Raw genomic sequence first — 26,502 nt, forward strand, 5'->3', positions numbered from 1 at the left:
ATGTAGTAGATGTAGATAATGTACATATACATATATATATGTATATATAGAATAAGTGTATATATAAAAATGTAAAACAATATTTTGAATTTATTGAAATACATATTTTTAATAAATTCACCAAATATTAACTACTATTTAATATAACCTAACCTAACCTATAATCCTAATGGATATACCAATAACATACTGACGACGTTATATAAATATACTATAAATATACCTATACATACTAACAACGTTCTATCGATATACTACAGATATACCTAAATATACCGGCAACGTTCTATCGATATACTACAGATATATCTTTAATATACCGGCAACGTTCTATCGATATACTACAGATATACTTAAATTATACCGGCAACGTTCTATCGATATACTACAGATATACCTATAATATACTGGCAACGTTCTATCGATATACTACAGATATACTGCAAGATATTCACAGTATATACTACGAACTGAAAAAAGTGGGACATAGGAACTTTCATAGTATGTACTCAATATATCGTAGTACGTATATCGAATGTTCTGAGAATGTACACAATATACTTTTGTGATATTCTCCGAGTATTCTCAGAATCTACATGTGCTGTTAGGGAATAAACTATATAATAATAAAATTTATATAAAAAGATGGTAATATATGTAATCCAATTAATCATAATTGACAAAATAACTTCTTGTGAAAAAATAAAAGTAAAAAATATAGAAGAATTTTTTTTATAGCTTGTATAAAAAATCAGTTTTATGCTGAGTATATTATAATTTTCTGGACTGTAGTAATATTTAATATATAATTTTTGCTATATAAATATATATTTCTGATATAAAATCTATTTCTACAGATAGTAAGATCGGCTGAGTTATTTTGTCAATTATGATTAATTGGATTACATATATTACCATCTTTTTATATAAATTTTATTATTATATAGTTTATTATTTGAAAGCGAATATAAAATAACAATTAAATACATAATCACAAATTGTGATCATTTTCTGAATGATGACTACATTATAAAACAATTATAAAAGATTTACTTATTTATTGGTAGAAAAACATATTTCAATTATCTACGCTTATCCACGATCCATGATATATTATGCGATTATGCGGAATTAATAATAAATTAGTCATGGATTAAAAGTTACAAAAGAGATAAATTTGCTCGTTTTGCTTACACTTAAAGTCAGTACACATGAGAAAATTTTAGTATTTACCATAAGCAAATCGACCAATCACAGGATGGCGTCCATTTTATATAGCTTCCAGCTAACTTCACAATATAAAAAAATTTAATTAAAATTAAACGAATGACTCACAAACCTTTTTAATTATACTTCAAAACTCTTCATACGAAATACAAACGATTCATAAGGAGAATTTTTAATATTTAGTTATGTTGGCTAACTACATACTGTAAAAATGATTAATTTTTTATAATTATTCTAATTACTCACAAACGTTTTTAATCACACTTCAAACATCTTCATACGAAATACAAACGATTCCATAAGGAGATTTTTGGTTGGCTGAAAAATTTCCGGCTAACTTAATACGAATAGAGTTATGTTGCCAGAAACGCGACACGCGACATCTAACAAACGACTTGCGCGTGGCGCGTGATTGACGCGAGATAAGACGAACGATCGGCTAAAACCTTCGCATTGCGAATGCGGTAGAAAACATGAAACGTATAATGACATACTTAAAAAATTAATTATTTATTATAAATAATAACTATTTCTAATTATAATAAATAATTATTATTTTAAAAAGCATGTGTTGTACGTTATTACGTTTTCGAAATTATTGCATTCACGATGCGAAGATTTAAGTCAATCGCAAGAATAATGTAATTAAAATTATTCGCAATGCGAAGGTTTTAGCCGATCGTTCGTCTTATCTCGCGTCAATCACGCGCCACGCGCAAGTCGTTTGTTAGATGTCGCGTGTCGCGTTTCTGGCAACATAACTCTTGTGGTCGCGCAGTCTCCGCGGTCCGTCGCTCCGCGTCGAGTCATGTGCTGTTTGCATTCGCGTTTCTTTGAAAATAATTTTTGGTATCGATAAATCAATAGTGAGTGAATAAACAGTAAACTCGTTATCGTGTAATCTGTATTGTGTCAATCGAGTGTGAGACTAATAATCGAAAAAATTTCGATGTGTCGCGCATCTCTAGCAATCATAACCGTGCAGCAGATAACAACAATACATAGCATGAAGATTCGCTACGCTGCTACAAGGTGAGTGAGCAAGTGAGTAAGCAGGTGAGTGAGTGAGTGAGTGACCGAGAGAGTGTGAGTGAGAGACTGAATGAGAGAGTGTATGAGTGTTGCGTAAAAGAGAGAAAGAGAGCGAGAAAAAAAGTGCGTGCGTGTGTATGAATGTCTGTCCCTCCTACCCTCCCTCTCTCTCTCTCTTACGCACACACTCCGCCATACACACATCGCGTGTAGCAATCAGCTGATTGCAACGTCGGACGGCCGGCGATCCGGAACAACTTTTCATTATTAAAATAACGTTATTTTAAGGAACACGTATTTCTGACGTAATTCTAAGACATTTTCTTCTTTACCAAAATTTTATTTAAAGCATAATTTTGTTATAAGATAAAATAGTTAGCGACTCATGCGGTGGTAATCACCCGTCGGGCGGTCAGCTGCGCCCGCGCTCGCGGCACGCCGCGCCGCTCCTGCCTGCCTTCTGTACCCGACGCGTGATTTACTAACTATTTTTGCTCATAATTCAAAAACTACGCTTCAAATCAAATTTTGGTAAAGGAAAAATTGTCTTAGAATGGTGTCAGGAATACGTCATTTTATAGATGGATCGTTTTTCAGGATCGCCCTGTATATTTAACTACGTTTATCCGATTGATACCGTGTTTGATGTTATTTTAATCGCAAAATTTTCATTATTCCATTAAAATTACTCCCTTATCCTTATAAATATATCTTAAAATAATTAACTTATTTATTTGTCATAATTTGTCATCGGCCGCTTGCCAGCGACAGATTTGATAACGAGATGAGCATGACAATACATGAGTACGTAAGAGCGAGTGAAACAATAACAGAAGCGAGCGAGATAGTAATAGGAGCGAGCGAGAGAGAAATAGTATGCCAGGCTGCAAGAAACACTCGATTTCCGAGTCTTCGTTGCTCGTGCTATTGCTATTTCGCTCACTCTTATTGCCATTTTGCTCTCTTAATGCCTTCTCGCTTGCTCACATAACTCCCGTGTACGCTACACACACACACACACACATTGAATAGTTAACGAGATATTTGATTTTTTAAGTTGACATAATTTTATATAAATTATAAAATATCTGATAAAATGTTCATTTTTCAATTATTTTACTTTAATAATTTTATGCACAGAATAATAAGAGGAATCAGTTAATGTAAAGAAAACATGATTGTTCTTAAACAATATGTCGCTGCTCATTGCATTCATATAATAAAAAAAAAAAAATATATATATATATATATATATATATATATATATAGAGAGAGAGAGAGAGAGAGAGAGGATCGCAAATTCGTCATTTCTCATTTATATTAAAATTTATTTGATATACGTGAGCACCTTGCTATACGGCACTGGTGCTACCGACATTTTGTGCACATAGCACGGAACAGAACCAGAAATTGTGCACCTTATATGTTACCCTCTGAGAACATTCGTGCACCTTGGCTTCGTAGTTTAGGTGCACGTTTTCAAGGTCCACAGAGGGCGTATCGCTTTCAGAGATCACCTAAAAGCGGGCCGTGACACCTTTCATTCTTCTCTCTGCCTAAAAGCGGTCCGTGACACCTCACATTCTTCTCTCTGATAATAATTGCTGCGATATTGGTAGTTGGTGGTTGATGCGACTTGAATTTTTTTCAATTTAATATTTAAATATTGGCGCCAATTATACTAATATGAAGAGTTTGTCGAAAGTACAAGATTCTTAAAAAAATTCATCGAACATAAAACTTTTCATAACTTTTAGCTTAATTTGATTATCTCAATTTATGTATGAAATTAAATTATATTTTCAAAATATACATTTAATGCATTCATATAACATACTTATAACAGATACCAAGAAGCAAGAGAGTCACTTTATAGATAATTAAAAATCTATCAAACAATTTCGAGCAACATGTGTACGCCAGCAAAAATTAGAAAGTTAGATGAAATCGTGGTGAATAAAATCGCAGCAGGAGAGATAATCCAAAGGCCAGCAAATGCATTGAAAGAATTAATAGAAAATAGGTTAGTACAAGTTGTGAGCTACATATTTTTTGTTACTATATTTACCAAATATTTGTTTTTATATCACAGTTTGGATGCCAAAGCAACAAATATACAAATTACTACAAAGGAAGGAGGCTTGAAACTATTACAGGTACTTGATATATAATTTGTGTCGGTAGAAACACTAGTCGATAATAATTTCTTTTCCTTTAGATACAAGATAATGGTACAGGTATTCGAAAGGAAGACATGGACATTGTATGCGAAAGATTCACAACAAGCAAGTTGCAAAAATTTGAAGACCTCAGTGCGCTTACAACGTTTGGATTTCGAGGAGAAGCTTTGGCTAGTATTAGTCATATAGCTCTTCTTACTATTGCCACAAAAACAGCAGATGAAAAATGTGCCTATAAGTATGCAAATTTAATTTTTATCAAAATTCTATTACAAAAAGAAGTAATTCTCCTTGTGATATTAAAATTATATTTGCTACACAATTACAGAGCATCATATATTAATAGCAAGTTAAAAGCACCTCCAGCACCTTGCGCTGGAAATCAAGGCACTATAATAACAATAGAGAATCTGTTTTATAATGTGGCAACTCGAAGGAAAGCTTTATCAAATCCATCAGAAGAATTTAATAAAATTACAGAAATAGTTATGAAATATGCTGTGCATAATCCAACAGTAGGATTTACATTAAAAAAACATGGTGAATCAAGTGCACAGGTGAGATAAATCATTTACATGTATATCTGAAAAATGTACATCTTATATATAACTTATATTTTAACAAAATTATTTTAATATAATTGTTCTGTTATATTCTCAGGTCCGAACACCACATAATTCAACAAAACAAAGTAATATAAGAATATTGTATACCAATTCAGTTGCTCGTGAATTATTGGAGGTTGAGTTAAACGACGACACTTATAAGTTTAAGATGCAAGCTTTGGTGACAAATGCAAATTACACAAATAAACGAATGATGATGCTCCTATTTATTAATAATCGATTGGTTGATTCTTCTTGTAAGTTTAATCATGCATGTATCAATATTTTTCTTCTAATTTTTATATAAAATTTTTATATTTAACGTTTCAGCTATTCGTAAAATGTTAGAGGAAATATATTCCGTATATCTTCCAAAGAAAGCCCATCCATGGTGTTATATATCTTTGGATATCAATCCACAAAATATTGATGTTAATGTACATCCAACAAAACATGAAGTTAGATTTCTTCATGAAGATGCAATAATTGAAAGAATGAAATTTGCTTTAGATGAAAGATTAGCTGGTAACAGTGCTTCTAGAACATTTTATCTGCAAGCCAGGTTACCAAAAGTTGACATTAGCAAAGAAGTTCTAGAAGAAGTTTTACCAGAATATAACAAAGAAAATCCAGATAAATTGAAAAAAGTCCAAGCTAAAGAAATGATTAGAACAGATTCGTCTGATCAAAAATTGGATAAATTTAATTTCACCATACATACTCCTTGCAAACATGATAGCAATACTATCATAGAAAAATCAACTCATAATGCAGAAACGGAATCTCTCAATATTGAAACTTCTTCAGAGGAGAATATATCTCATATTACTATGGAAAATCCATTCATTAATAAGTGTCAACAAAAAAATTCTAATTTAAATATTACAGAACATAATTTTACATCATTATCTAAAAGAGAGAGTTATATTGAAGAGACTTCAGTTAATACTTCAACACATTGGAGTGATATATCAGATATTAGAACTATAAGTTCATCGGAACAAAATACTTGTAATCCAAGTACGTCTGTACAAAAAGATAAAGTAGATAATATTCGTTCAGAAAATACTATATATGATGTTACAGAATTTTTAAACGACTTAGACGAAACAGGGGATGAATCTATGGAAGATAATTCTAGAGACATTATAGCTGATAAAGCTCGTAAGCAAGTGTATCAATATTTCGGAAATAAGGATATTATCGACGATAGAAAAAAAAATTTAGAAGAAGATAAAGAAGAAACTACATTACAAAGTATAAACGATAACAAAAAAGAAGATGAAAGTTCGATATCTAATACAAATCAACCTGAACGTATAGTTTCAATTGAAAAAACTGTTTCTACTAATGAATCTCCAAAGTCTGCATCACAGTTTAAGTCATATTCTGTAAATAATTTTAGACATGAGGTAAAATTGACTAGTATTTTAATATTACGAAAAGAAGTTGAAGACGAGTGTCACGAGGGATTAAGAAACATTCTCACCAATTTGACATTTGTCGGTTGCATTGATCAAACTTCGGCTTTAATACAAAGTGGAGTGAACTTGTACATATGCAATACAAGAAAATTAGCGTAAGAGAATTATTGTATATCAATATACAATTTGATATTCAAGAAATTAAACATAAATTTATTTAAAATTAATTTTAATCTACATATATTTGTTTTAGAGAGGAGCTTTTTTACCAGATTATGCTTTATGATTTTGCAAATTTTGGTGTCATCAAATTTTCAGTGTGTATTTCAGATGAAATAAATTAAAAATTTGTTTTATAGCTCTCTATAGAGAATTTAATTTTTAGGAACGGATATCGCTATTTGACTTAGCAATGATTGCTTTAGATTCAGGAGAAACTGGATGGACAGAAGAAGATGGACCAAAAGATGAATTGGCAGCAAGGGTAAAAGAGTTGCTTTTGGAAAAAGCAGATATGATGAACGAATATTTTTCGATTATTATGGATAAAGTAGGAAATTTAAGATCATTGCCAGTATTGTTAGGTATGTGCATAAATTAATATCAGATAATATTATATTTCCAAATATTCTCAGAAAAATTGCACATGTTGCTAATAATATTTCAGATAAATATTTTCCATATGAAGCAGAAATTCCATTGTACATAATGCGACTGTCAACTGAAGTTGATTGGAGAAAAGAACAAGTGTGTTTTCAGAATATCTGTCGTGAAACAGCAAAATTTTTCAGCTATATCAATCCAAAACCTGAGACGCACGATTGGAAATATATAACCGAACATGTTTTATACTTGGCGATTAAAGAAAGTTTACTTCCACCAAAACATTTTGCTCATGATTCAACAATATTACAAATAGCCAGTTTACCTGATTTGTATAAAGTATTCGAGAGATGTTAAAATATACTATTGAACATACAAAAATACAGTACAATTTGCAATTAATGTGCCATGACAAAAGAGCTGAATCAAGATAAAATCAAGTCTAATCAAGTGTATTTTAAACACTATATCGTGATTACATTTATAATTTATATTTTTGTGATATCAGTTTTTTGTATCAAGATGTTATATTGAATATATACATCATTATTTTTATCATGTGAAATTTGTGTAATATTTAGCATTATCATTGTATATTATTTATTCCTCTAATGAAATCAAATTACATGTGATAAAAAGACTGTATTTTAAAAAACAAATTTTTATGTACATATTATAACATAGTAAGAATCTTTATGTAATAGTAACATATTATATTTCCTTTGCTAATTCTTGTACAGTTTGTGGAATATCAACATTTTATATCGGGGTTTATGCAATTTGTAAAACATAGAAAATGAATATTTTATCTATTGTTAAATAATTATCCTTTAGCAACACCTACTAATGCTGGTCTTACTATTCTTTCGTGCAATTTGTATCCTATTTTTGATACAACTACAATTGTTCCAGGCTCTTTGCCTTCAACCTCCTGAAAATTTTTTTTCATTATTTCAAAATTATTATATAATCATTTATCAAAGTTCTACAAATCTTACTTGTTGAAATAATGCTTCGTGTTCATTAGGATCAAATTTTTCATTTATTGGGTTTAACGAAATTAGACCATGCTTCTTGAAAACCTAAAATGGAATAAGAGAAAAATAATATTAACAGCCTAGATACATTATGAAAAAACATTCTTGAACTGATATATTGACAAAATGTAACTTACTTTATGTAATTGAGCTTCTGTCATTATTAATCCTTCATATAAGCTTTTCAAATGTGGGTTCTTCTCTGTTAGTTCAGCTTTTGGTACACTCTCGGTAGCTTTTCCCAATATATCTGCTACATCTAAAAGATCTTTACAGAAACCTTGGATACCAAAAAGTTTGGCATCATGAATCTGTTTGGTGAGTCTAACTCGGATATTTTCTCCTTCAGCCAATGCTCTCTTATATTTATCTTCAAGAACATCTTTAGATTCTTTAAGTTCAGCGAGCTCTTTATTGATAAGTTCAAGTTCTGTCTTAATCTTCTCTGTAGCTTCTTGCTCTACACTAGGAGGTACACTAGCAGCATCAGGTTTTTTTTCTTCCGTTATTGTGCCATAATATTGTTTTTGCCAAGAAAATGCAGAAGATACTTGTGACAACCTAAAATTTTACATTTTATCCATATAATAAAAATTTAATATAACTATGCAATAAAAAATTGTTGCAGATAATTATTTAATCATTTTTTTACAATCCAAATATTTATGTACAAAAAAGAATTAGGAATTTTATTCTAGCATATTCAATCTATACTATGTTTGTACTATACTATGTTTCAAAATGGTAAAAAAAAATTCTTTATATTTAAAAAAAAATTGCTTAAAAATATCTAGATGTTATAAAAAAAAGTATTGAATATTATGTTTATTATTTTATTGGATTATTAAATAATAGAAGCCTTAAAATTAATCTTTAGTTTCTGTTATTATGATGCAATTACACCAATGTAAAAGAAGTGTAGATTATAAATTACTAGATATTTCAAGAAAATTAAATAGCAAAATATTATTCAGTATCAACTGAAAAGAATTATGTTACGTGTCATTAAGAAATATAATAGGATAAATAATAAATAGCAGTAATCATGAGTTAACCTCATTTCGATATACGATCCTGCAACGAGCATTCAATCGCAACTCGCGCCAATAAAAAATAACAATATTATACCTGTGTAAATTCCTCTTATTTATTTGATATAAATTATCAATCGTCAAGCGACTAAATCGCACCACAGCCGGTATAACGATCAACGTCATAATTCACTACTCGCGGAGCTCAACAAGATCTCAAGGAACGGATGATGAAATACGACAATCAACAACAATCATGGGGTCCGAGAATGGCTGCATTCAGCAGACTCAACAGTTGGGCAACATTACTAGATTTTCCGATGTAATTCGATGCTGATTGGTCGGACCTGAAAGTAGAAACCAATGGCTGCGTTCAGCAGGAAAAGCTGCTTTGCAACTGTTGTAAAATTCGTGAATCTGATTGGTGTATGCTCTTAGATCCAGTCAAAATTAAGAGCATACACCAATCAGGCTCACGAATTTTACAACAGTTGCAAAGCAGCTTTTTTTGCTGAACGCAGCCAATCATATTCAATTGCTTAGCGGTTGAGTCCGCTGAATGCGGCCAATATAGAAAGATGTCGCGACTGGATTCAACCAATCAAATAATTCGACTAATGAGAAACCAGTTAAAGCGGGAATTTAACGCGACTGTTGAAAAGTCACTAGAGACCCGCAGGGTCCCTAGTGACTTTAAACGCCAATCGACCACGCCGTGTGTATTACGCATTGCCGGGTATACGCCCGCGGGTTGCGGTTGTTGCTGCATACTTCGCGCTAGTCCGTGTACCGTTTGTCCACGGTGCGCAGTGTCCGCGCGTAATTGTGCTAGGTCGGGTCAGGTCAGGGGGATATCGTCGACAACACGGGGATACGAGAAGCACGCAGCGTCATCTCCCCGGACACGCGGCAAGAGAGGAGTCTCCCGCCTTTTCGACGAGAAGAAGCTAGTCGCGAAGCGCGCGTCGCTTCGTTGCCGTTTTCGTTCGGCGCGCGCGTCATCGTCGTCGTCATCGTCATCGTCATCGCCATCGCCGTCGCCGTCGTCCTTGTCCTTGTCCTCATCGTCGCTGAAACGTAATCCGGAGCAGAAGAGAGCTAGAAGCGGGGACCCTAGTGTTGGTAGCGGCTGATGGTTATGTGTCTCGCGTCGTCGCGCGTCCCGATCGGGATGATCGAGCCGCACGACCGTCGTCGCTTCGCGGCGAGATAGATCGGCGCCGACCAGCTCCACTCGCGTCCTCCGGTCGGCGAGCTATGCGAGCCCGCGAACGCGCCACGCTCGCGCGCGCCTACCGGGACTACCGCTACGAGTGTCATTCACCGCTGACGTGCTCTATCCCGGTGCTCTGAGATACGGGCTCTGCTTCGCGCGACATACACGTACCACACTCCCGCACTACACATACACATACATATATATATATATTACATATATATATATGTATGTATATATAATATATACATATATATACGCATTATATATATATATGCTCCACCGCTGGGCGGAAGTGTTTTGCTCGATCCTCCTCGTCGCACGCGCAGTCCGTACGCTCTACGGGGGCCTGTAGATCGTCCCTCTCGCTCTCGCCCTCCCCCGCCGCTGCTGCGGCGCCGGCCTACCGAGGAAGGCGATCCGCGCTCGCTCCGTTCCTGCGACCCGACTCTCGAACGTCGACCAGCGTCGAGCTCCCGTGTCCCGCCCTGGACACACTGATTCGTCCGGTTCGCCCGCCACACGACGGGTTATGTTTCCTACTTTCATCGGGATCCTAGGTGAGTCGACGCACGGGAGATCGTGCCCCGAACGCCGTCCGATAATTTCCGTAGATGGTTTTTTTCCTCTTTTTTTTCTTTTTTTGTTCCAATATAAGAGCGAAATAGTGTCAATTGAAATAGTAATGTGAGTTGAAATAGTGTCAGGTTTTTGTGTGTAGAAGCAGATATATTTTCTGATCCTCTCTCTCTCTCTCTCTCTGGATGTAGAATCAGACTTCTTTTATATTCTTTGTATATTCTGTTTATTACAATCCTGTGTCTTAAATGTTTAAGCTGAAGGAGGTATAATCTTTATAGAAAGAGCTTTGTTGAAAGTGTAAATACTATCAATTAGAAACTTGATTCTTTATTAAAGAAGATTTCTCTTTTAAAGTCTTAGATTTTTCATTATTAACAGGTTGGTGTAGTTTTGATGTGTTCACGGTTGTACAAAACATAATTACAGGAAATTATTCAATTATTCAATTCACTATTAATCTTTATTATGCCTACACTTTCATATCTTTTACAATTAAAATCGGTAGAATATGAAGATGTACATGAAATATATGTACATATCAAATGAATACAAATTAAATGAACATTAATTATCATAAATGGATGATTGTGTCTGAACAAATTAAATCAAACTCTGTTGTAAATATGCAAAGAAACTGTATTGAAAATATTTAGAAAAAAAACTGTAGAAAGAAAGTTGTGTTCATGATGCAATCATTCCCATTTTATAATTAAAAAACATCACACTTGGATTTCTAATTTTAGATATATTATTTATTTTTTCTCTTTTCCTTTGTGTCTAAATATTTAAGAAATTAAATAAAGGAATACTATATATTTGTATTTAATAAATAAAATATATATAAAGAAATATTAAAAAAAAATTATTTTTGAAACATTTAAACAGAAAATGATATCTTAAATTCAAATTTATTATTAATAGTTACTACCTTATCAAATAATTTTAAAATTTTAAGTAATTTTATTTATAATTTGTAAATATGATATACAATTGCATCGATTATTTTCAAATAGAAACAGGATTAAAATTAAGAAACTTTTTTTTTAACCACTTTTTTATTTTTCTTAGACATTCAATCGTGGTGGGAGGTGCCAAGTATAGCACATTTTTGCTCATTATTTAGAGCTGCCTTCAATCTTCTGGATTTTGATATTGAGGTATCTAATGAATGAAATGCTAACTCTTTCTTATGAGTAAGCAGTAGTTATAAGACCTGTTTACTATACTGCTTCAGTCTTATTTATACAATAAAATAGTTGCCATTGCTTCAGCTTTACTGTTATAATATATCTGGCTTATATATCATTTTGTTTTCTTTTCTTATTTTTTTTATTTTAATACTATATAAAAAATATATGATGTATTGATATATTAAGGTTGTTAAATTGTAGGATTTAGAAGAAGCTTTATTAACGGACGGAGGTACTGAAGGACGACTGCTTCAGGAACTAATAGTGAAATTATTGGAAGGTTGTTTGCCAAATGACACTCGCAATGATATCTCTACTTTTAATTATCAGATGTTTCTACGTAGACTTTTTCGAAAGAAATGTCAAGTAAGTATTATTCATTATTGCCTCGCAATGTAAAATTCTCAATTGTCAATATTGCCAATGAAACTAAAACACACTTTGCATATTTATACAGGAATACAAGTGCGAAAATCCTTTCAATACAGATGTAGATTTTGAATTATTACCGCTTCGTCAAAAAGTAGAAATATTACGCGCGCTCTGTGACTTCAGGCTAGACGCCGAAGACGTAGTATGTATTTAACTAGTATGAGAACTTTTATATATATGAGAGTAATATTTTATATGTAATTAATTAATAATAAAATATCAATAACAGGAGCAGTCGTTAAGTAACTTGGACTCGGATAGTTTGCGAGTCGAACCTTTGGGACATGATCGTAAGAATTCTGCCTATTGGTACTTCTACGGCACTCGATTGTACCGGGAGGATTACATTGATAGTTCAAACAGTGCCTCACACAAGCAGAAAAGTAAGCCAAAGGACAAAAAGCGTAAGAAACGACGGAACAGAGTGGCGAAAGAGGAAGAGGAAGAGAAGGAGGAAGCTAGTTTAATAGACGACGAAAACAAGGGACGAGAGAGCGTTTGGCAAGTTGTGTGTTTTACTCAACAGGATTGGAGCAGATTAGTTGAAAAATTTCGCGACTCGGTAATGATTATTCTTGTCTTTAAAAAAAAAGTGTGTTATACAATTTTTTATCACAGAATTGAAAATAAAATTATTACTTTATATCCCAGGAATACGATACCGAGCAGAAACTTTATCGTACATTATCCGAAGACTTTATGCCAGAAATACCAAAATTGTTCGAGCTGAAAGAGAAGCAGCAACGGCGTAAACTATTACGTAATAGTTCGCGAGTGCTTCGTAGTCAAGAGCCTACGACGCAGATGGATGCAGTCATGGTCAGATCTAAGATTAAGACTAAAACAAACAAAGGGACTAAAAAGGGAACGCAACAAAGTTCAAAATCTTCTTATATTAAGGAAGATACTTCTCCGCCATTACCGACACCACCGATTCAGAAAAAAGGACGGCAGACGAACAATTCTTTGGCATCAGCCGTTGGCCAAATTGTAATTCATACTAGAGATGAGGTAGAAGATTTAGAAAAGAAAAAGGGTATTGGCAATCAAAGTGATGGTAATTATGTATCTTGTAATTATGGATACAAATATGGCTATTCGTTTAGAATTGAAGAAGAGGAACGTTGTGTCGGAATGCACAAAGTTCTCGAAAGTATTAAAGATCATGTGGATGCCTGGCCATTTATCGATCCCGTGGATGAAGAATATGCGCCGAGGTATATATTTCGAATTATATAAATGTTAAAAGTAAAATTAATATTTAATCTAATGTGTGTTTTAAATTATTAACAATATTATATAAATAATGTTTATAGATATTACAGTGTCGTACGTAAGCCTATGGATCTTAGCACTATGGAGGAGAAATTGGAAGGTGGTTCGTACAAAAGTTTAAGTCAATTTAAACATGATTTTCGGCTTATCGTTGACAACTGTAGACAGTATAATGGTTCGGATAACGGTTTGTAATTCTTTTTTTTCTAATTGTCTTTAAATTTATATATGTCCATTATATGTCTATTTTAATCTTGCATTATTTACAATATATATTGTATAAATTTACATTGACTTTTACATTTAAATTAAATAAATATTTTGATAATACACTTTTATATATTATACTAATATATATTATATATTAATATAATATAACATAAAATTATAATAATATATATATTTTATAGAATATACGGAAATGGCGATTAATCTTAAGGAAGCTTTTGATAAAGCCGTGAGTCGATATTTAGAATCGGAGACATCCAGCGACGAGGATCCTACATCTCTTCGATCATTAGCCGGAACACCTACGTCTCCGTCATATCCTCCACGTCATTTATCTTCTTCGCACCATAACACACGTAAACGTTCGAAGAAATCAACCAAAAAGTCTAAATCGTATAAATCCGAGAGTAGAACAAAGTCTAAGAATAACGAGAAAGTAGATGAAGATGAAAAGAGGAGTAAAAGTATTAAGGTTGCAAAGAAGAAAAGAGGAAAGAAGAAGGGTAAGAAAGTAAGAGAAGAAGAATTGGATGAGGAGGATGAGGAAGAACAGGAAGACCAAGAGAGTGAAGGTGCAATATCCGGGACTAGTATTGTAGCGTCGAAGAGAAGAAAAAACGTCGATGTAAATAGTTTACTTAAAACCAAAAAGCTATCTAAAGAATCAGAAGAATTGAAAACGTCGAATAAGAAAGGGAACAAGGAGCGACATCAATCGAAAAAGGATTCGGAAATTGTACTATCTGCGAAAGAAACGAAAGAAAACAAAAAGCGGAAAGAGGACTTTGAGGAAGATTATGAATCTCCAGTAAAAAGCAAAAGTAGAAAAATAGAAAAGAAAGAACTCGAGGAAACTGGAATATTAACAGACAACACTAAGAAAAGTAAATTAAAAAAGATTGAAATAGAAGAAAGTGATGCAGTATTTGAGGAAGATAAGAAACAATCTTCCCATGTCAAAACGAAAAAGAATCGTAAGAAAGAGAAAACGAATTCAAAGACTGCAACAAAGGCTGATGAAAAATCTGACAAGATTCATACAAAGCAAAAAGATAAGAAATCAAAACAAAAAAAGAATGAAGGATTAAAGAACGGAGAGTTAAAAAAACAAACGGATTCCAAAGATATAGGATTAGAAAGCACTTTAGACTCAAAGCATACTCACATCTCCAAAAAGCTCTCTACGTTAATCGGTAATAAAGACGTGGATTCGCTTGATAGTTTAAAGGATAAGATAAGCGATAGAAGACGTGAGGAAAAACTGAAAAACGAAAAAGAGAAGCAGAGAAAAACGGTAAAAAGCAACACCCTCACATATTCAATAAAAGTGCCTTCAATCAGTAATATTTTCCACGACTATGACAAAGATAATGCAAAGCGATCAAAGTCGAAAAAAGGTACGAAGGAAGATAAAACTGTGGATGCAGATACAATTAAGAAAGAATCTGAAATCAATGAGAATAAGAAAGCTGTTCATGCTAAACATACCAAAGGAATGGAAGAGAATTCTACGATTCAAGCATTAAATCAAGCAACAGAGAAAACACTTCATGTAAGCTTACGAAAAAATATCACTTTTAAGATCTTTTATTGGAAAATAATATACGGATAAATATGCACACAAGATGATAAATTATAGATATAAGATATTGAGATTGTTATTTTGAAAAAGATAAAATTTTCGTGAACATATGTGAAGGTAATTTTAGAGTTTAGAAATATTTATAATTCTTTGATATATGTCAATAAGTTTTTCGTAAAATATTTTATTTATATCTACTACAGAATAACTTTTCTTTATATTTTAATAATTTATCATTAACAACATATATATAATTATAACTATATATTGATTCCAAAGCGTTTGTAAAAAGGTAAATTACATTTTTGTTTCTTCAAATTTTATTTATATTTTTATTTATATATGCATATTAATTCGGCTATTGCGTGCGACAGGATATCAACAAATGGCTTGATGACGCGCCCAAACTCTGTGGATTTTCCTCCGGCAGTGATTCTCCGGTACTTCACATTCCTCCAATCGAGTCCGGTCGATCGGGATCGAAGGCAGAGGTTACTACACGTAAGAGACCGAGCTCCATCAAAATATTTGGTCCTCATGGACCGAGTCGACCGAAGAAGATACAGCGTACGATCGACCGTTTGCAACCCGGGAAGAGTAAGGGAAATTTGCTTTTGAAGAAACCGCTCAATTTACCCAACGCCAACACTAATGATACAGCGGCACACATTGCTAATGATAACGATCAATCGAGTAAGGATCTTGATGAGGAACCAAAGCTCAGTTTAGGTACCGTGTTGAAAAATGTGGACTCTATACATTTGATCTGCAAAAGTTTGGTATCGTCGCCTAATCTTTCAAACGATGATGAGGAGGAGGATCGCGCCCTTACTCCGTCTAATGTTAAGGAGGAAAAAACGTTGGGCGTTAAGGGTACGAAGACATCAAGTGCAGCGGAGAATAAAGAAACGATTCAACCTAAGAGTACGGAGGAGACGCAGAAACCAAAGTCCGCTACGCCGAATTTGAGTGCCTGGTTCAAAGCCTTTGGAGCGCCAAAATCAAAAAAGAAGGACGAGGAAGTGGAAGAGGCCGCGCCGACGAAGAAAGACGGCGATCTACAGGAAGTGTTTTGCGGCAGGCAACGACGACTGAGCACTGGCGGTAGTAGTGTTAGTGAATCGGTGTCTAGTTTCTCTCAGGAATCGCCACCGGCGATTCCACGAGCTGCTCGTTCTCCGCAATGTCAACCCGCGATGACTCCAACCGAGCCGATAAGAGGCGCGGGATTTTATCAAGACGCACTGTCGACCGGGAGTAGTCCGTATAACAGTCCTTATTACGCGACGCCACCGAGATACAGCGCACAATTGCCACCGACGCCATCTCCGCAAAATCCTCATCCTTTATCACCAGCCTATCCGTCGTCCTACGAACAACAATCGCCTGTTTATCCTCAGGTACACGCGCAACCACCGTATCAATCGCCGTATCAGAAAACTTCGCCCCAGGAGAATCCTAACGAAGCGTATTCGCAAATGTCGCCGCAACGCTTTCCGCAACAATTGCCTGCCAACAATCAAAATCAGTCTCCCGTTTATCCGCAACACTCTCCGCAGCCGGTTTATCCTCAACCATCAGCTCGGACACCTCCATCAAATTACTCGCAACCCTCTCCGCAACAGCCATCTACGCCGAATTATTCGCAACCATCTCCGCAGCAGAATGCAGTCGCTAATTATTCTCAGCCTTCTCCTCAGGCGGTTGCCAATTATGCGCAAGCTTCTCCGCAGCAGCATTCACCTTACTCGCAATCCTCTCCTCAAACACCGCCGAATTACTCGCAACCGTCTCCACAGCAGCAACCACAGCAGCAGCACTCTCCATATGCGCAATCCTCTCCTCAACAGCCCGCTGGATACGGTCGTCTTTCGCCGCAGCCACCACCCGCGAACTACTCTCAACCTTCGCCTCAACCATCCAGTGCTTACTCGCAGCCGTCTCCTCAGCCGCCAAATTTTTCTCCTCAGTCATCGCCGCAAACACGCTCCGCCAGCTATTCGCAACCGTCACCTTCGCAACCATTAAACTCTTCGTATCCGACTCCTCCGCAATTAGATCGAAGCTACTCGCAATCATCGCACCAGCAGCAACAAATGCAGACTTTCGCTCAACACGCTTCTCCGCAGACGCAAACGTCTCCGTTTTCCGAGCCGTCGCCGCAGAATAGTCCGTATTCGCAATCGTCGCCACAATCGCTGACCAATTACTCACACCAATCGTCCCCGCAGCAGCCGCCAACCTACTCGCATCCGCTACACTCACCGCAGACACCGCCAAATTATTCGCAGCTTTCGCCGCAACAACAAACACCCGGAACAGCAACGGCGGCGAATTACTCGCAACCGTCGCCGCAACAGTCTCGAAATTACCCGCAATCCTCACCTCAACGAAAAGCCGCGTGCAATCCAGCTGCACCATCGCAACAATCGCCCAGTTACTCGCAACCTTCTCCCCAACAGACGGCCAATTATTCTCAGCTTCAACCAAAAAGCTCCGATGAGTATCCCGCGGCCGCGGCGCCATCAGCAAGTTATCCTCAGGATTTCAAGCAGAATCCCACGTACGTTCAACAGTCACCTACGATATCGTCGTCGGTGAATGAATCCGATCACCGGACGGAATATCTAAAATCTAACGCTACCGAAAAGCCAGTGACGGGCGATCAACAGAGGAGTTTTCCCGTTCAATCGGAGTCGTCGTTGAATCTAAATGCCACGAATCATCAGATCTATCAATCATCGGGTCAATATCCGCCAACGTATCCGAATAGTTTCTCTAACGTCGAGCTTCAGAGATCCGTTTCAAGACACAGCGGCGGTCAGCAACAGACGCAGCAACAATCAACGCCGCAGGAATCGCGGGCCAGCTTTATGGAGATCCAGCCACGCGGTGGCTATCTTGGCAAAACAGCACCGTCCAGCAACAGCGGGGAACAATTACCCGCGCCTTCGCCGAATCAATTGCGGGCATTCCAGGAGAACTTGACGACAGCCCACGAATCACTTTATCCGAGTGGTTTCCAAGCTGGTTACCCGCTACCGCCATCGAATTCACGGCCGGTGTATCCTAGTCCACATTATTATGATGCCGGCTCCAAGCCCGTTAGTGGTGCATCTGGCAGCCCCACTGGTAATCCGCCTCCAATGAAAAAACGTGCGTATGAGCCACCACCTAGTGGCGGCGGTGATGCGTCCAGTTCGCGCGGCCTGTCGCAGGAGAACGCGACGACGCGTTCGAGTCAAGAACAGTTTCCGAATTTCGATCCAATAATGGCTCTACCTCAATCGGAAGTGCCCGTTTCGGTCAGTCAATACGATGGCACAACGTTCGTCGGCGGCCTGGCCGATTCCATGGCGGCTAATCCAGCGTACGCACGACTCAGTCTCGATCTCGTAGGTCGGACACCACCGGATCGTAAAGACCAACAGCAACAACAGCAACTATTGACTATCCCACGACCGCCGCAAGGGACGAAGCCGGAGCATCTCGCTGCTTACGGTCGCGGTGCCGCGACTGGCGCGGCTGAGCTTGAGCAGCTCAATCTGCTGCAGAGTCTGGCGCAGAAAAACAGCCAGGGTATTCTAGCGATATCGCGAGGACGTGCCGGCGAGGGTGACGCGCGAACCGCGCCTCCCCCGGCTACGATGACGCCGTCCACCGCGACGCCGTCCAAGACGAAGAGAAGCCGGAAGAGTAAGCATCCTCAGCAGCAGGAACAACAAAACGCAGCCGTCGTTACGGCCGTCACGACGACCGCCGTCGACCAGCAGCAGGCGGCGGATATAGCCGCTTTTCCGCAGTACGTGGCCGCCGATTCCATCGGTGCCCTGAAGACAGCAGCCGCGGTCCCACCCGCCGGCAGTGCCTTCAACTTTGCCGCATCCACTAGTGGCGCAACCGCCGCGCCGCCGTTCGCCTACGACAAGGATGCTACCGCAGCGGCCGCGTTCGCCTTCCTGACGGATGAGTTTCGCAATCCGACCAGCTATTACAATATGGCTCTACGACAACAGCAGCAGCAGCAGCAACAACAGCAGCAGCAACAGCCGCAAGTGGTGCCGCCGACAGTGTCGAATGCCTCGGGTCAGTCGACGGCGTGCAACAAGCTCGGGAATCAGCCGCCGAGGAACTATCCACCGCCTCATCCGTTTCTGCATTCGGCCGCCGCTGCCGCCGCCGCCGCCGCCGCTCAAAGATCCTATGTTTCGCCGGTCTCCGCTTATATGACTCCACACGGGCCCAATCTTATGGATCAAGCTGCCTATCAGCAATACATCCACTCGCTCTACACTCTTCAACCACCTCCACCGCATCATCACAGACCATCCTGGCTTTAGCCGCTAAGATTGCTGGAAGATCGATTCATAATGATGACAAATTAATCTTCCTGGTGAGATGGACCTCGGAATGTAACTTCACGATGTATCAAAGGACGAGGAATTGTTTCAAACAAATCTATCGTCGCGATGATTGTTAATTGAAAGTCTCTTGGCGAGCACGCGAGAGAGCAGTATGAGTCCCTTCGTTTAATTTTTTTCATTTTTTTTTAATTTACAAGGGACATCCTCCTCGCGACTTGTCTTTTTTATTGTTTTTTACGCAATTGACGGCGCAAGACTCTTTACGAAGCTAGATAAATAGATCTTTGTAAATTTCTTTGACTGTAGCTTCCTTTTTTACAAATAACCGACTAATTCGAATTGTACCTTTGACATTTTTACACCGTTCGAAAGGAAGTCTAGCTTCTATCTGATATAAAAAGAAAATAATCTGTACATAAGGGACAAGTCTACTTTCGATATAGGAATTTTTGATAGTTTTCTAAAATGAGACCGACAGGTTTAATAGCTCTAATTAAGTTAAAACCGCTAACGTCGAGAGTATGTCGATCATATGTCTATCAAAAGTTCCTCCGTGCAAAATGTCGGGTAAAATATATTTGTGAATAACAAGAGTAATATATATACACGGAGAAAATTTTTTTCTTAAATTTTAACATTTTAAAATTTCATTATAAATTTTCTCTCATGTTTTTTAGTAATCTTGGGATATTACTTGGCTATGTAAATATTATAGATAGTAAAAAATTACACGAATTTCTTTATAAATATAGACTAATAAGTAGTTTTTTAATATTATCAATGATCAACAGAAAATATAATATTGTATTTATAAAATTGATATTTTATATTTTTCTTTCTCTATTTTATATTTCCATTATTTAATACTCTTTCTATTACTGCATTTCCTTTCTTTAACAAAATAAACTTTACCTCTTTTTAAACATTCATTTTAATTATTAATAAATTATTAAGTTTACAAGATAGTTTGTAATAAAATTTAATTTTGTATTTAATATTTTATTACAGTACATATTATAATAAAATTATATAAAATACTTTAAAATGCCACGTCCCGCGATTACTATGATGTTTAGAGTAAATTTTAAGAGAAAAAAATTCTCCCCATGTATGTATAAATACTTGCTATATTCGTATGCGAATGCATTTTATCCAACGCTACTTCTCATGTTGACAAACGCACGCGCGAACGAATGTATGTCTTGTCGATATGTGTGTGTGTGTTGAAAAAAAAAACGGAATTATTCAGATTAATTAGTGACTGACAAAACCCTTGTAGCTCCGAGGTTCGGGTCCATGATTCGCTGAGTGTCATCTAGCTGTCGATTTTGCGTTGATTTTCGATTCAATCCGACTTATAGATTAATTGTCGATCTTAGGAAGCGTATAGAAGAGCGCGGGACATTTTTGCGAAACCGAAGAGAATTTTTGTGTATAATAAATATCGAGCGAACTCTGTTGCTGGTGTATGTTATGTAGATTACTTAACATTGTAAGGCTCTAGTATGTAAGAATTAGGCTTTCTTTGTATATATAAAACACATATCTCGCATAGAAAATATGCTCCATGTAAAGGGAGAACTGCAAGATCTGGGACGGATCCGATCGCGATAGGAGACAAGGATGTTGAAAAAGGAGATGCATATACGATAGTATATAACGAGATCACCGAAATATATATATATGTGTACAAGCGCGAAAACACAAAGACAAAATATACACACGCCGCTAATTATCATGATACATTCATTAACTCATCTTTACGAATACGAGCCGCGCGTCAACGCGGAATGTCGTCAGGAAAAGAAGCGGTATATTGAAACTTATAAATATATACATATATATTGTAAACGTATATTGTAAATGTATCGATGACACAAATTAAAACAGTTTGTTACAAAATATCGTAAAAATCAATTCTGTGATAAAAGAATAACGATAGAGGATAACAATCGTATTCTTAATATATATGTTGAGGAAATATTCTATATAATTTTTTTTTCATTAAATAGCGACGAATTATTTTTATTTACTATTTTATCAATGATATATCTATGTATACGTTTATATTTTGTATTTCTTATGTATATATATATTTCTTTAATATTCATATATATATATATATATATATATATATATATATATATATGTATATATGAACATTAAAGATATATATTTTTTTCAAAACAATTCTTGACATTTCAAATAAAACATTAAAAAATTTTTTTTTATTTTTTTTTATTTTCTCTATATTTGAAATAAGTGCAAATGTTCAAATAGAAATAAGAAAAAAATTCTGAAAAAGTATATTAAAAGTACCATTTAAAAAAGATTTTTGTTGCTTTGTTAGTTTTATTTTTATTGCATTTTCAAAGTCAAGATACATATCTGTTTCATTTTAAATGCCTAAAATGCCCGCCATTTATGCGCATTTATTATATTTGCAAGGTAATAAATTTACATATTTTTTTGCATGTTCTAACTCTCATAGCTCATTCGCACACACGTTTATTCTATTATTCTTGATCGGATAATTAAGTGAACAGCGTCAGGTCCAAATAAGTACCTATGTGCAACTAAACGTGTAGCAGACGGAACGGCCAGCCTGGCGTAATGATACATAATACAGCTGACAGGAAGTAATTCGACACGTAATTAAAGAAGAATCTGCAGTGAAGACGTGATGTGCGATGGATGCGGAGGGACTTGTCGCAAGCTATACTACGTTCAAATATGCCACTAATCGGCAGTATGAATTTTTGCAGACGTGCAAGGTTCATCAACCAGTTGATATAATCGATAGGATATATAATCTGACTCTGTAGATAAAATTGCGTAATCGAACCGATAAAACGGGAAAAGAGCTCGCCGTCGACGTACCTATATCTCCTTATCTCCGCCTTCGTGATTCATACAATATTGTAAAGTACACGCAGCAGATAGCGAAGATCTCGAATCTCGAGTGACGGTGAACGGGTTGGTGAATAAAGTGCGAGACCGGAGGATTAGGATTTTGGCTAAGCATCATCGCGCGTGAGATGGTGTTTTTTATTAACGCGCTTTATTAGCTTTGATTAATCCAATTTGCCAAGTCTCTTTGACTAGTCAAAGGCCAACCCGTCACATCCGAGGTAAAATTTGCTTTTCGCGGATCATGGTTGCCTTTCATCTTTCGCGCGAATCGAGAGAATCGTTCATCGATAAGTGACCGTTTCATCTCGAGCATGCTTGAGCTATACGCAATTTTCACGTTTCTAGACTTAATATAGACTGCATATGTATATGTGCTGTATAAGTCTCTCAGGTAGAGATTAATTATCGTGCTAGTCCTGAAAACATAGGTAAAAGCGAGGATTTTTTACATGACCAAGCAAGTTTATCTCGTAGACTGATAATTTCAAATACATGGAGTGTTATAACTTGTTTTATCTTATTACAGATAAAGAAATAACGCATAAATCAAGGATTTCATTGATTAATACTGCAGCATGTTGGAAAACGTGAATAAGGAGTTGGTGCCTATAAAGTCACATTATTTTCTCTTCAATGCTGGTGAGTTAAATTGAAGCTCTATTTTTTTGATCGCTACATTATATAAATGTCTCTTGCATTTTGTATTAATTGATGCATTGATTTATTTGCAGCGACAGCACCAATGGTACAATTTTTGCCGACAATTGGAAAGCAATTGGGCTTCTCCGGAACATTAGTTGGCACAATGTATACAGTATTACCGATTTCTGGTCTAATTGCAAAACCGTTGTTTGGTAGTTTAGCTGACAAGTTCAAACTGCATAAGACTTTCTTTTTGATATTCCAAGCTATATTAACAATAGCTTTCTTCTCTATTTATTTTATTCCTGAAATAGACAGAAGTGCGAGCATTACTCTTACATGTAACAGTAATATACCATTTCTAAAGATTTGTCCACAAAAACAATTTACATATGAAGCATTAAGTGCCATAATTAAAAATAGTCATAGTGATTTAGTTTGTCAGGTGTGTATGAATTGAATATAATTCTTCATTACACATATTGTTCTTTTGTATGAGATATATAACAAAAGTGTTAAATCATTTTTTTATAGTTATCCTGCGAAAGAGCATCTCATGGTTACTTAGAGTTATCTGGCAGGAATGTCTCTATGAACAGCAAATTCGAATTTAGTGCACAATTTGATATATTTAAAGACTTTATTGTAAGAGAAACTTGCTATAGAATATATTTTACCCACTGGAGAAATGACATTAATATTTTGTTACAAAAAATAATTTACAGACAAATAATTGCGTGGATGTAAACGTGCATGAGTTTATGGATTTTTATGGTGTCACACACATTCCAATATGTGGGGGCCAACTGAAAACCAAGTGCACAGCAACCTGTCATAACAACAGTGCATTTAATCATCTTTTACTAGAGACCAAAGATTCAAAAGCTGATACAAAACAATCCACGTATCAATTCCATCTGTTCTTGTGGGCAGCTATAATAAGCTGGATCGGAATGGCCGTCGTAGTCAGCATAGCAGATGCTATTTGTTTCGATCTTCTTGGTTTGTATTCACATTTCACTCAACATTGCATAAATTACATCAATTTTGTAAAATAGCCATTTTCTTATATCATGAACTTCAGGTTACGAGAGAAGAACCGATTACGGGAAACAGAAGATGTGGGGCAGCATCGGTTTCGGTATATTTGGCATAAGCGCAGGCTGGCTGGTGGATCTTTTGAGCGAAGGACAGTATGGAAAAGATTATACTTGTATATTTTACATTATGCTGGTAGCTATGATCGCTGATATCATTATAGTAGCTCTGACATTGAAAAAGGTACAAAACAATTCCTAAATATATGTTACACACACATACGACGAACTAGAATTAAGATAGTGCAGAAGTTTGGTATACTTCTTATTTATCAAAAAAATCCGAAATTAGCAAGTAATGGGAGAAAGCAGTATCATTACAGAAAAATCCAGAGTGCTCTACAGATGAACCTTCACTATTTCGGGAACTATCGAGTGTTGTCAGAGAAGGCAGAGTATTAGTATTTGCCTGGTGGTGCATAGGCGCTGGGATGTGCACAGCAGTTATTTGGAACTTTCTATTTTGGTATAGCGAAGATTTAGCGACAAATTCTCACGTTGCATGGATTAAGACTCTGCAGGGTCTCATGACTGGCGTTCAATGTTTCTTAGGAGAATTACCCTTCAACTTTCTATCGGGTAGCATATTGAAGAAACTCGGCCACATTAACGTCATGAGTCTCGTCTTACTCATTTACGCAATTAGGTGAGTAATTAAAAATTTTTACATCTTGTTACATCTAATTTATTATTTGTACATTCTGTTATGATAAAAATAACGATGTCGCAGATTTATGGCGTATAGCGTTGTATTAAATCCTTGGCTGTTTTTAATTCTTGAATTGCTCCATGGACCCTCATTTGGTCTGTGTTGGCCAACAATGGTATCCTACGGTGACAAAGTGACACCATCTGGTACCAAAGCCACTATGCAAGGCTTTGTCGGTGCCATCTTTGAAGGAATTGGTGAGTCATTAGCTTCATATTGCATAAAATCATTTATCTTTTTTTTTTTTATATGTCTTAGCATAAATTCTTTATTCATTTTAGGAGTTGCAAGCGGTAGCTTCATATGTGGTTGGATGATAGACACATTTGGAGGTGTTATACTATTAAGAACATTTTCAGTAGGTGCACTTGCATGGTTGAGTATATTTTGGTTGTTGGAACTCTTATTGAGGAAAATGAAGGCCAATCCATTATATCGAGGCCATAATCGTGAGTAACGATTATGTGGGTGTATAACGAAGTATATAGTAAATTAGGATATTATTTTAGTTCAAGATTCATAATGAAACATATCATATTTTTTTGTTCAAGATTCATAATTAAACATATATTCATGAATATTTAAAAAAATTACAAGATATACTAAACAATCTGTCACAAAAACTGCAAATTTTGGGATAGCTTGCATGTGTTAAAAAAAATTTGCACTTTAATTAATATTTATTATAGCCATTTTCCTCTTGCATATTTCATAATGTTTTTCTTATTTTCCTTCTTTTTCAGATTTAGCAAATTATGCTAATCCAGACGATGCTATTCTTATGACAATAAGTCAAGAGTTGCAAACCTATTAAGAACAATTTTGTATGAAGTGAAAATATTATTACACAGAGCAAAGAAAATATTATTGACTGAGAAAAATAAATCTTTCACTGCATACGCATTGCATATTGAAAGAAATATTTGTCTCATCGTGATATTTCATCCTTTTATAAATCAACAAAAATTTTTTTAATTATTCAGTATTATATCATAAGTGTAAATTATATTGCGCACACATATGATAATGTCATTGTAATATATATTTTTCTAGATTATGTTTTTCATTTATTTACCTTTGTATTTTCACGCGCGATGAAAACGACGAAAGATAACAACTTCAAATCGCCGAGA

The 26,502-nt window shown here is 35.8% G+C and overlaps 4 protein-coding genes across 15 annotated transcripts; 3 read left to right on the forward strand and 1 right to left on the reverse strand.

Moving 5' to 3' along the window:
* The first annotated feature begins 1,999 nt into the window (after positions 1-1,999).
* Positions 2,000-7,940, forward strand: Mlh1 (DNA mismatch repair ATPase Mlh1). Of its 4 annotated transcripts, none has more exons than XM_083098288.1 (10): positions 2,000-2,259; positions 4,106-4,282; positions 4,352-4,415; positions 4,478-4,677; positions 4,768-4,996; positions 5,100-5,301; positions 5,375-6,623; positions 6,722-6,785; positions 6,854-7,052; positions 7,136-7,940. In XM_083098288.1, the coding sequence occupies exons 2-10, from the start codon at positions 4,170-4,172 to the stop codon at positions 7,426-7,428; spliced, it is 2,613 nt and encodes an 870-aa protein (XP_082954414.1). In that variant the 5' UTR covers positions 2,000-2,259; positions 4,106-4,169; the 3' UTR covers positions 7,429-7,940. The 4 variants fall into 4 exon arrangements, with proteins under 4 accessions (XP_082954414.1, XP_082954417.1, XP_082954416.1 ...); XM_083098291.1 differs by lacking the exon at positions 2,000-2,259 and adding an exon at positions 3,752-3,824; XM_083098290.1 differs by lacking the exon at positions 2,000-2,259 and adding an exon at positions 3,767-3,874.
* On the reverse strand, positions 7,699-9,418 carry Roe1 (grpE protein homolog, mitochondrial Roe1). Its single transcript, XM_083098345.1, has 4 exons — positions 9,237-9,418; positions 8,246-8,669; positions 8,070-8,153; positions 7,699-8,002 (listed from the first exon to the last, which is right to left on the reverse strand). Exons 1-4 carry the CDS (start codon positions 9,323-9,325, stop codon positions 7,895-7,897), a joined length of 705 nt encoding a protein of 234 aa, XP_082954471.1. The 5' UTR covers positions 9,326-9,418; the 3' UTR covers positions 7,699-7,894.
* A 443-nt stretch (positions 9,419-9,861) lies between these two features.
* Positions 9,862-21,741, forward strand: LOC145971037 (uncharacterized). Of its 4 annotated transcripts, XM_083098255.1 has the most exons (10): positions 9,862-10,522; positions 10,652-10,915; positions 12,006-12,094; positions 12,329-12,493; positions 12,585-12,701; positions 12,789-13,121; positions 13,211-13,776; positions 13,876-14,021; positions 14,245-15,614; positions 16,019-21,741. In XM_083098255.1, exons 2-10 carry the CDS (start codon positions 10,888-10,890, stop codon positions 19,982-19,984), a joined length of 6,780 nt encoding a protein of 2,259 aa, XP_082954381.1. In that variant the 5' UTR covers positions 9,862-10,522; positions 10,652-10,887; the 3' UTR covers positions 19,985-21,741. The 4 variants fall into 4 exon arrangements, with proteins under 4 accessions (XP_082954381.1, XP_082954380.1, XP_082954382.1 ...); XM_083098254.1 differs by having other exon boundaries at positions 9,862-10,915; XM_083098256.1 differs by lacking the exon at positions 12,006-12,094 and having other exon boundaries at positions 9,862-10,915.
* Positions 21,742-22,493: 752 nt separating this feature from the next.
* Sugb (Sugar baby transporter) lies at positions 22,494-26,426 on the forward strand. 6 transcript variants are annotated; one of them, XM_083098329.1, is made up of 10 exons: positions 22,494-23,349; positions 23,448-23,560; positions 23,653-24,008; positions 24,098-24,208; positions 24,289-24,565; positions 24,648-24,844; positions 24,984-25,306; positions 25,391-25,566; positions 25,651-25,849; positions 26,113-26,426. In XM_083098329.1, exons 2-9 carry the CDS (start codon positions 23,497-23,499, stop codon positions 25,824-25,826), a joined length of 1,680 nt encoding a protein of 559 aa, XP_082954455.1. In that variant the 5' UTR covers positions 22,494-23,349; positions 23,448-23,496; the 3' UTR covers positions 25,827-25,849; positions 26,113-26,426. The 6 variants fall into 6 exon arrangements, with proteins under 6 accessions (XP_082954455.1, XP_082954456.1, XP_082954452.1 ...); XM_083098330.1 differs by having other exon boundaries at positions 22,495-23,349; positions 25,651-25,833; XM_083098326.1 differs by having other exon boundaries at positions 22,497-23,378; positions 25,651-25,818.
* The last annotated feature ends 76 nt before the right edge of the window (positions 26,427-26,502 follow it).

Source organism: Camponotus vicinus, unplaced genomic scaffold, assembly GCF_025532165.1.
Source record: "Camponotus vicinus isolate PSW18456_S1 unplaced genomic scaffold, iyCamVici1.0 SCAF_4, whole genome shotgun sequence".
Lineage (NCBI taxonomy): Eukaryota > Metazoa > Arthropoda > Insecta > Hymenoptera > Formicidae > Camponotus > Camponotus vicinus.

Excerpts from the sequence above, each read along its gene's own strand:
- Mlh1 (XM_083098288.1), top strand. The coding sequence starts at position 4,170 with ATGTGTACGCCAGCAAAAATTAGAAAGTTAGATGAAATCGTGGTGAAT. Across the intron at positions 4,416-4,477 it reads GAGGCTTGAAACTATTACAG|ATACAAGATAATGGTACAGG; the intron begins GTACTTGATATA and ends CTTTTCCTTTAG. Across the intron at positions 4,678-4,767 it reads GATGAAAAATGTGCCTATAA|AGCATCATATATTAATAGCA; the intron begins GTATGCAAATTT and ends ACACAATTACAG.
- Roe1 (XM_083098345.1), bottom strand. The coding sequence starts at position 9,325 with ATGACGTTGATCGTTATACCGGCTGTGGTGCGATTTAGTCGCTTGACG. Across the intron at positions 8,670-9,236 it reads AATAAGAGGAATTTACACAG|GTTGTCACAAGTATCTTCTG; the intron begins GTATAATATTGT and ends GTAAAATTTTAG. Across the intron at positions 8,003-8,069 it reads ACGAAGCATTATTTCAACAA|GAGGTTGAAGGCAAAGAGCC; the intron begins GTAAGATTTGTA and ends AAAAATTTTCAG.
- LOC145971037 (XM_083098254.1), top strand. The coding sequence starts at position 10,888 with ATGTTTCCTACTTTCATCGGGATCCTAG. Across the intron at positions 10,916-12,005 it reads TACTTTCATCGGGATCCTAG|ACATTCAATCGTGGTGGGAG; the intron begins GTGAGTCGACGC and ends TATTTTTCTTAG. Across the intron at positions 13,777-13,875 it reads GATGAAGAATATGCGCCGAG|ATATTACAGTGTCGTACGTA; the intron begins GTATATATTTCG and ends TAATGTTTATAG.
- Sugb (XM_083098326.1), top strand. The coding sequence starts at position 23,497 with ATGTTGGAAAACGTGAATAAGGAGTTGGTGCCTATAAAGTCACATTAT. Across the intron at positions 24,566-24,647 it reads TATTTGTTTCGATCTTCTTG|GTTACGAGAGAAGAACCGAT; the intron begins GTTTGTATTCAC and ends CATGAACTTCAG. Across the intron at positions 25,819-26,112 it reads ATTATATCGAGGCCATAATC|ATTTAGCAAATTATGCTAAT; the intron begins GTGAGTAACGAT and ends CTTCTTTTTCAG.